This window comes from Cherax quadricarinatus, chromosome 5 (genome assembly GCF_038502225.1).
Source record: "Cherax quadricarinatus isolate ZL_2023a chromosome 5, ASM3850222v1, whole genome shotgun sequence".
NCBI classification, from domain to species: Eukaryota; Metazoa; Arthropoda; class Malacostraca; order Decapoda; family Parastacidae; genus Cherax; species Cherax quadricarinatus.
In genome coordinates this window covers 17,637,575-17,648,245 of record NC_091296.1, presented here as the reverse complement: position 1 = coordinate 17,648,245, position 10,671 = coordinate 17,637,575, and the positions used below count along the sequence as shown (strand labels likewise).

The window sequence follows — 10,671 nt, the reverse complement described above, 5'->3', positions numbered from 1 at the left end:
TAAAAATATATCTTCTATAATATAAAAATGTCCATAAAGGTATTATATTATTATTAACTAAAATTTAAAAGCTAAGTGTACTAAACATCGTAACTTTTCAGTTTTTAAAATAAATTTACATTGAAAAAATATTTACATAAATTATTTCAATAAACTTTATTTAAATCATAAAGACATTGAAATAATAAAAAAAATTATTAAAATTTTGTATATAATCCTTAAGCAAACGAAAACAAATTTTTGCATACCCCTCGTAAGGGGTCAAGTTAAATTTATTTTTACATTTACTGTATATAACATCTTTAATCAAGAAGGCGTACAGCTTATAATCAGCTATAATTACTAAAGGTTTATTTGTTTCAGCCATTGGTTTGTACGTATAAAAATTGTTATTAACCGATCTATATGACCTGGTTGCAAAATTTCTCGCTTCACACGGTGAGTTTCCGGGTTCGATTCCCGGCGAAGGGGTAAAAACATCGGACGTGTTTCCTTACACCGGTTGTCTATGTTCACTCATCAGTAAAATGGATACCTGGGTGTTAGTGGACTGGTGTGGGTCGCATCCTGGGACAAAACTGACCTAATTTGCCCGAAATGCTCAGCATAACAAAGGGCTTTGTAGTACTATGTCATTGATGTCAGCTAGGCCTGTGTACCTTGCACATGTACGTACTTGTAGTAAATATATTATTATTATTATTATTATAAAAGTTCAAATTTTATCTTAAGTCTAAGTTCTTGCCAATCGGTACATGAATATCATATACCAATAGACCACATTACTAAGTAATGACATAATAAACAAGTGATATCATTCCCCAGGCGCCGTATTAGCCTTGTGGAAAATTGCATTTATCTGAATGTAACTAATTATGTACATAACAGTAAATGATAACAAAGATAATTATTATTTATCAATGTTACATGGACAAGTAGGAATTTGGGACACCTAGGTCGCAAAAAATGTCCCCCTTCGATACCTGGCCTGGTGGTTAAAGCTCCCGCTTCACACACGGAGGGCCCGGGTTCGATTCCCGGCGGGTGGAAACATTTCGACACGTTTCCTTACACCTGTTGTCCTGTTCACCTAGCAGCAAATAGGTACCTGGGTGTTAGTCGACTGGTGTGGGTCGCATCCTGGGGGACAAGATTAAGGACCCCAATGGAAATAAGTTAGACAGTCCTCGATGACGCACTGACTTTCTTGGGTTATCCTGGGTGGCTAACCCTCCGGGGTTAAAAATCTGAACGAAATCTTATCTTATCTTATCTTATAACCACAAGTTGCTCTGGACCTATTAATTAAATGAATTATACATCAGGAATTCTGGTAAATATATAAATTTGTGGACTGTATATTAAAAAATAATTATATATAACACAATTACATAACAGAAGGAAAATATATCTTAATATCACTCACCAATTTGACTGGAGATTAATGTGTATCATACTCAGAAAAACCTCACTAACTAAATTTATGAAAACACTGGCCAGAATTATACACAAATCTAGAGAGCTTATCTGAGGTTCCTGGAGCTGTCTTGTCCAGTCGTCTGATATCTCAAGTTATGCAGCAATGCATGTCCAACAATTTCGCCTCCTATTTGAGAGGTGTCAGCCCAATTTCAACCTCTAGAGCACGAAAAATTCTTCCAATTATATTAACGTTGTATCCAATTCAAAACCAAGATGGCGAGTCTCGTCTGCGCAGACCCAGGCTTTCCATTTTCTATGACATAAATATTATTAAATACAGTATGGCCATCTATTTACATATAAATACTGAATTTCTGGAAAATATATACAGTATTTTCCACAAGCCCTCTGACTGGTTAGATAAGATAAGATTTCGTTCGGATTTTTAACCCCGGAGGGTTAGCCACCCAGGATAACCCAAGAAAGTCAGTGCGTCATCGAGGACTGTCTAACTTATTTCCATTGGGGGTCCTCAATCTTGTCCCCCAGGATGCGACCCACACCAGTTGACTAACACCCAAGTACCTATTTGCTGCTAGGTGAACAGGACAATAGGTGTAAGGAAACGTGTCAAAATGTTTCCACCCGCAGGGAATCGAACCCGCGCCCTCCGTGTGTAAAGCGGGAGCTTTAGCCACCAGGCTACCGGGTCACATCTAGATCCACCGGGCGTGCTAAATCAGGGATCATACAGCACCAAGGTGAATGGGAGGCAGTCAGGTTCGATCCACAGAAGGGGACGTCTGATATAATTTCAATCAAAAACCCATCACTGGCATCAAGGAACTTACCTTGAGGGAAAAAATGTCATACATCAGGTTAGCTGGACCACAAAGGATGATTAAAAAAAAAGAAAAAAAAAATCAACAAACTAAAAAACAAGACAGGAGATTTAAATACCTGACCACCCATTATATACAAAAAAGTGTCACAGGTGCTGTCACCAATCATTGCAACACTCTTTAACAAATCCATTGAATCCTCTACCTTTCCTACAGTTCTTAAAATAGCAAGGGTCACCCCGATCCATAAAGGAGGAGACCACACAGAGTTGAATAACTATAGGCCAATATCCAACTTACACCCTCTCTCTAAAATCTTTGAAAAATTAATCCATAAGCGTATCTATTCCTACCTCATCTCCCACAACATACTCAATCCCTGTCAATTTGGGTTCAGGCCTAATAAAAATACTAATGATGCTATTATCCACATGCTAGAACATATTTATACAACAATAGAGAAAAAAGAAGTCCCACTGGGGATCTTCATTGACTTACGTAAAGCTTTCGATACAGTTGACCATGACTTGCTCTACATAAAATTGTCGCACTATGGTATAAGAGTGCACTCCCTCAACTACCTAAAGTCATACCTCAGCATTATTATTATTATAATCAAGGGGAAAGCGCTAAACCCGGAGGATTATACAGTGCCTGGGAGGGGGGGATGTGGAAGGCATTCAGGCTTAATTCGGGGAACTGGAGCACAGATCCAATTCCCTAAATCAAGAGCCCCTCACCAACATCAAGGAACCTTCCTTGAGGGGTATACCTCAGCAACAAAGCCAATATGTGTACACAAATGGGGCAAACTCTTCTGCACAGCCAATTACAGTTGGTGTCCCACAGGGAAGTGTCCTAGGCCCTCTTCTCTTTCTCATATACATAAATGAACTACCAAATGCATCGCAACTACTCAAACCCACACTATTTGCAGATGACACTACATACGTCTACTCTCACCCGAGCCCAGTCATGCTAGCCAATACTGTAAATACCGAATTACATAAAATATCAACCTGGATGAGGACCAACAAACTTACTCTAAACATTGACAAAACCTATTACATTCAGTTTGGTAACAGAGCTACAGATGTGTCTCTTAACATAATGATAAATGGATCACCTATCACAAAACTCAGAGGGAAAATTCTTAGGAATCCACCTTGATAATAGACTCAAATTTCAAACACATATACAACAAATTTCCAAAAAAATTTCCAAGACCGTAGGCATACTATCGAAGATACGGTACTATGTTCCACAGTCAGCCCTCCTGCCCTATATCACTCACTTATTTACCCCTATCTCACCTATGGAATTTGTGCATGGGGCTCAACAACAATAAACCATCTCAGACCACTAATCATCCAGCAAAAGGCTGCAGTCAGAATGATAACAAATTCCCACTACAGACAACACACTCCACCAATATTCAGAACTCTAAACCTACTCACAATACAAAACATCCATACTTATTACTGCACCTACTACATACATAGAACACTTAACTCTGACATAAACTCTCCCCTCAAACATCTCCTTACCAACCTGAACAGAACACATGACCATAACACAAGGCACAGATCACTCTTTGATGTTCCTCGTGTCCATCTCATGTTATGCAAAAACTCAATGCACATAAAAGGCCCTAAAATCTGGAATTCATTACCTGTGAATATAAAAGAAACACTGTCCGTTTATAAATTCAAGTCTCTTCTCAAAAAATCACTTACCCACAACTAAATACAATACTGAATAATTGTATCTCATAAATTGTATCTCATATATGTATCTCATTATTGTATCTCATAAATGTCAACCTGTGACCCAATCAAACTTTGTTACTATTTAACTTCATTACCTAACAGAATACTCCATTCTACTGATTACACAGCAACACAGTAAATGACCATATGACCTGTCTTTGTAATACTCATTTGTACTAAATTGTTATCTGTTTTACAATAATTTTTGTACCACTGAATATATCATTGCTTAGTTAATCTTAAGTTAATTTTAAGCCTGCCCATAATGCTCTGCATACAAGGGGCTTTGGCATGCTGCACTTTAAAAATTGTGTTCCTTGTACTTCTCTGTATCATGTTCAAATTAATAAATAAATAAATAAATAAATAAATTTATCTTTCACTTTTTTCCCCACTGATTCTCATGGCTCTCCTGGTTAGCACTTTTTTCGTAACTCAGCTGATAATCATAGCTTTCTTTATAATCATTGAATGATATATGGGAAATTATAAGCTGATGAAAAGCTCCACCTTTGACATAGACTCCTTTGATTTTTTGTCATCAACTGCTTTGTTACACCAACTTGATATTTTCCCTTTAGTGCTCCTCACTAACCTTACTGACTCTGCCTCTGGTATACTCACCCTCACTGCTCTCTGACCTTTGCATATTTCATCTTTAGCACATCTGACCTTGCAGGACTGTATGACCCATGTGGGTTTAGCACTCAGTTTCGATTGTAGTATTATAATAAAGAAGCACTAAACCGACAAGGGTCATACAGCATAGTGTTTTGATTGAAATAAGAGTATGAAGCTGGTAAAAGAATCCATGATATTAACATAATCAAGAAAATGAAGGCTGCAAATCCTAAGAATAATGAATTCTTTTATCCTTTTTTATCCTTGACACTGGAAAAATATAAGGTCTCATGTAGTCCCTTGGATAATTAATATTATTACAGTCAAAACTAAGCACTAAATTCACGAAGGTCATACAGCGTTGCAGGGCAGAACATGCTGAATATGTAATATGCGAAGATCAGAGAGCAGCGTGGGTAAGTAGTATGCAAGAGGCAGGGTCAGTAAGGGTTGTGAGGAGTGCTAAAGGGAAAATACAATTGAAGTTGGTGTAATAAAGCTGTTGCTGGCAAAAAGTCAAAGAGGGAGTCTTGTGTTGAAGGTGGGGCTGTTGGTGAGGTCGGATGAAGTAAGGGTGTTAGAGCGGTGACAGTGTCGAAGGCAAATTCTGTATGGTCGCCCTTTGGATATTAATTTTTCTAACATACTGAATATCTTTATTGTAATACTCATGTGATTGAATTTCTTAATTGTTTACATAATTATTTTAAACAGTTTATTGCTATTTTAACTTGCTAATTTAAAAATAATGGAGCCTGGTCCCTGGACCTATTATGTACCTCTGCAATCTTTTGACTACAGAAACGGGATGCATAATAAATCTATCAAACTTTTATATACAGTATCACTTTCCTATGAACATCAAAGGTGAGTTTGTTTACCTGGAGAGAGTTCCGGCGGTCAACACCCCCGCGGCCTGGTCTGTGACCAGGCCTCCTGGTGGATCACAGCCTGATCAACCAGGCTGTTACTGCTGGCTGCACGCAAACCAACGTACGAGCCACAGCCCGGCTGGTCAGGTACCGACTTTAGGTGCTTGTCCAGTGCCAGCTTGAAGACTGCCAGGGGTCTATTGGTAATCCCCCTTATGTATGCTGGGAGGCAGTTGAACAGTCTCGGGCCCCTGACACTTATTGTATGGTCTCTTAACGTATTAGTGACACCCCTGCTTTTCATTGGGGGGATGTTGCATCGTCTGCCAAGTCTTTTGCTTTCGTTGCGAGTGATTTTCGTGTGCAAGTTCGGTACTAGTCCCTCTGATACATGCATTTAAGATGAAACATCTGGTTAAATATTAAAATGCCATTGACATACTGTAACCAGATTGCAGTATCAGATATATTATAATTATTACTTTTGTGTTCAAGTGGAAAGTGTTAGACCTGTTTGGGTCATACAATGGCTGTTGGAACAAAAGTGGGGTAATCAGGTTGACGAAGGAAAAGGTAGCTCTAGTTCCTTGAGTTAGGAGCCTTTCACCAGGAACAAAGTAGCACTACCTGTCTTGAAGGATGATAGGCATATTATTATTATTATTATAATCAAGGAGGAGCACTAAACCCAGAGGAGTATGTAGTGCCTGTGGGGGATGGGGTTAAGTATTCAGGCTTAATTCAGGGAACTGGAGCTCAGATCCAATTCCCTAGATCAAGACCCCCCTCACCAATGTCAAGGAACCTTCCTTGAGGGGATGATAGGTATAATGGTGCTGATTATTATAATAATCATAACGTACTAAACCCTTAAGTCTTATAGTGCTGCATAATGATGCTGAAAGGACCAGCCTCTTGACTCCATGAATAGCTCCATGCCACATTTGTGTCTATACAGTATTAGAGGTATTGTATATTATTTTTATTACAATCAACACTAAACCCACAAGGGTAATATGAACATAATAAAGAAGCACTGCAGCAGGCCTACTGGCCCATACTAGGCAGGTCCAAGTCACCTATTGGAAAGAAGGAACAATGTATCAGACCTATTAGCACAAGCTAGTCAGGTTCAGCTCACCACTCATTTGTCTAACAGTGATGTGTTGTATAATAACCATAAATAATTACTACATTCATGGAGAAGACCTAAACACACAGGGTTTATACAGTGCCTGGAGAATGGGAAGCATTCAGGTTTAATCCAAGGGGTGCACAGGTTTAATTCCTTGGATCAAAAGCTACCCATGGACTTCAAAGAACTTTCCTTGAGGGGAAATGCCCCTCAAGGAAGGTTCCTTGATGTTGGTGAGGGGCTCTTGATTTAGGGAATTGGATCTGTGCTCCAGTTCCCCGAATTAAGCCTGAATGCCTTCCATATCCCCCCCAGGCGCTGTATAATCCTCCGGGTTTAGCGCTTCCCCCTTGATTATAATAATAATGAGGGGAAATGGACGATGTGTTAATAAAAAAAAACAAGAGCACTAAATTGTTCAAATACAATGTAAGAAACACTTTCACCATCATTTACTGTCACTGTCTTGCCAGAGGTGCACAGATACAAAAATTTAGATGTCCCTCTCAACAGCAAATATCCCAAACTCCTCCTTTGAGTGCAGGCACTGTACTTCTGAGTGGATAACATTTTATCCTATGTAGAGAGATAATAAAATTTCAGATTTCTGAGTCTATGGCAAAATTTAATTTAAATTACAAGCAGCTTTCATTATAGGAGGTAAAATAAAATATAAATTTCAAGCAGTTTGGTACTTTATTTATACATACAGTTTAACAAAATTATTATTATGCACAACAATATTACTAAAAGTATGTATTATTTTTAATTACATCTTCATGTTGAAGTAACTACACTATTTATTAATCAGGTTAGAGCTAAATTTTTATCTTTTGAAACATACTTTTATTGAATGAAGAGCATCAAGAGAGTTTACAATTTAAACTTGAATCAATATTTATATCAGCAAAATAAAAGCCAATGAATCATCTACCTGAGTGACAAATGCAGTAAACTTGGTCAAACTGGTACACTGATGACAGGCTGTGATGGTTTCTCAAAACTCAAAACATATACTGGCTGCTATTTTCTTTTTTACATGCCAGTTTCTCAAGTGCAATATATACAATACTGATCTATTCAACTAATTTAGACACTCATTTTAATACACATTTATATATTGCAATCTACACTAAAAAATATGAAATTAAGCAAATCAAAAATTTAATAATATGTAGGAATCTGTAACAAAGATAAAATATACTGGTTAAATGGGTTAGGTGCATATGTTTCAAAAGTTAACCTGATTGTTGTCAGCCTTTAAAGTATCTATTTCAACAGGTATTTTACAAATTAAGACAAACAATATATGATTAAACAACATTGAGGCTATTCTTAAGTGGTTAGTTTGTTATCATTTTTACTGGGTGTATAGTACTCAGAATATTCATATTCACGGAAAGGAACATCATAAGTTAGGAGACCGTAGTCACGAGCCTTGAGTACAGCCACTTGGAGCTCCTTATGACGTCTTTGACAGATGTTTGTCATTCTGTAAGACAAGAAAGCTTTTCATGAAATATACAGCCCATTATTCTTAATTTGTCCTGCAAACACATGATTTTTTTTTTTTTTTTATTATCACACTGGCCGATTCCCACCAAGGCAGGGTGGCCCGAAAAAGAAAAACTTTCACCATCATTCACTCCATCACTGTCTTGCCAGAAGGGTGCTTTACACTACAGTTTTTAAACTGCAACATTAACACCCCTCCTTCAGAGTGCAGGCACTGTACTTCCCATCTCCAGGACTCAAGTCCGGCCTGCCGGTTTCCCTGAATCCCTTCATAAATGTTACTTTGCTCACACTCCAACAGCACGTCAAGTATTAAAAACCATTTGTCTCCATTCACTCCTATCAAACACGCTCACGCATGCCTGCTGGAAGTCCAAGCCCCTCGCACACAAAACCTCCTTTACCCCCTCCCTCCAACCCTTCCTAGGCCGACCCCTACCCCGCCTTCCTTCCACTACAGACTGATACACTCTTGAAGTTATTCTGTTTCGCTCCATTCTCTCTACATGTCCGAACCACCTCAACAACCCTTCCTCAGCCCTCTGGACAACAGTTTTGGTAATCCCGCACCTCCTCCTAACTTCCAAACTACGAATTCTCTGCATTATATTCACACCACACATTGCCCTCAGACATGACATCTCCACTGCCTCCAGCCTTCTCCTCGCTGCAACATTCATCACCCATGCTTCACACCCATATAAGAGCGTTGGTAAAACTATACTCTCATACATTCCCCTCTTTGCCTCCAAGGACAAAGTTCTCTGTCTCCACAGACTCCTAAGTGCACCACTCACTCTTTTTCCCTCATCAATTCTATGATTCACCTCATCTTTCATAGACCCATCCGCTGACACGTCCACTCCCAAATATCTGAATACGTTCACCTCCTCCATACTCTCTCCCTCCAATCTGATATTCAATCTTTCATCACCTAATCTTTTTGTTATCCTCATAACCTTACTCTTTCCTGTATTCACCTTTAATTTTCTTCTTTTGCACACCCTACCAAATTCATCCACCAATCTCTGCAGCTTCTCTTCAGAATCTCCCAAGAGCACAGTGTCATCAGCAAAGAGCAGCTGTGACAACTCCCACCCTGTGTGTGATTCTTTATCTTTTAACTCCACGCCTCTTGCCAAGACCCTCACATTTACTTCTCTTACAACCCCATCTATAAATATATTAAACAACCACGGTGACATCACACATCCTTGTCTAAGGCCTACTTTTACTGGGAAAAAATTTCCCTCTTTTCTACATACTCTAACTTGAGCCTCACTATCCTCGTAAAAACTCTTCACTGCTTTCAGTAACCTACCTCCTACACCATACACTTGCAACATCTGCCACATTGCCCCCCTATCCACCCTGTCATAAGCCTTTTCCAAATCCATAAATGCCACAAAGACCTCTTTAGCCTTATCTAAATACTGTTCACTTATATGTTTCACTGTAAACACCTGGTCCACACACCCCCTACCTTTCCTAAAGCCTCCTTGTTCATCTGCTATCCTATTCTCCGTCTTACTCTTAATTCTTTCAATTATAACTCTACCATACACTTTACCAGGTACACTCAACAGACTTATCCCCCTATAATTTTTGCACTCTCTTTTATCCCCTTTGCCTTTATACAAAGGAACTATGCATGCTCTCTGCCAATCCCTAGGTACCTTACCCTCTTAAGAACATAAGAACGAAGGAACACTGCAGAAGGCCTACTGGCCCATGCGAGGCAGGTCCAAGTCCCTACCGGCTTAAGCCAATGCACCCAACCTAGTCAGGTCAGGTCACACTGACTTAAGGGAGGAACACGGCAACCGACCTGTTAGCACAAGCTATCAGGTCTAACTCACACCCACCCACATCTACTCATGTATTTATCCAACCTATTTTTAAAGCTACACAACGTTCTGGCCTCTATAACGGTACTTGGGAGTTTGTTCCACTCATCCACAACTCTATTACCAAACCAGTACTTTCCTATATCCCTCCTGAATCTGAATTTTTCCAACTTAAAACCATTGCTGCGAGTCCTGTCTAGGCTAGATATTTTCAGCACACTATTTACATCCCCTTTATTTATTCCTGTCTTCCACTTATAAACCTCAATCATATCCCCCCTAATTCTACGTCTTTCTAGAGAGTGCAGTTTCAGGGCCCTTAGTCTATCCTCATAGGGAAGGTTTCTGATACATGGGATCATCTTTGTCATCCTCCTTTGTACATTTTCCAGAGAATTTATATCCATTCTGTAATACGGTGACCAAAACTGTGCAGCATAATCTAAATGAGGCCTAACCAAGGATGTATAGAGTTGAAGAACAACCTGAGGACTCCTATTATTTATGCTTCTTGATATGAAGCCAAGGATTCTATTAGCTTTATTGCGAACACTTATGCACTGTTGTCTTGGTTTCTTCCATACATTTATTAAATAATTGCACCAACCACTCCAAAACTATATCCCCACCTGCTTTTAACATTTCTAT

At 39.0% G+C, this 10,671-nt stretch overlaps 1 protein-coding gene across 1 annotated transcript in view; it reads right to left on the bottom strand.

Moving 5' to 3' along the window:
- Positions 1 to 7,338: 7,338 nt before the first annotated feature.
- Positions 7,339 to 10,671, bottom strand: part of mRpS18B (mitochondrial ribosomal protein S18B) — a 36,196-nt gene continuing 32,863 nt past the window's right edge. Inside the window, exon 6 of the mRNA XM_053771125.2 lies at positions 7,339 to 8,153. Within this exon, the coding sequence (XP_053627100.2) occupies positions 7,997 to 8,153 (157 nt within the window). The 3' untranslated portion in view covers positions 7,339 to 7,996. The remainder of the gene's footprint in view (positions 8,154 to 10,671) is intronic.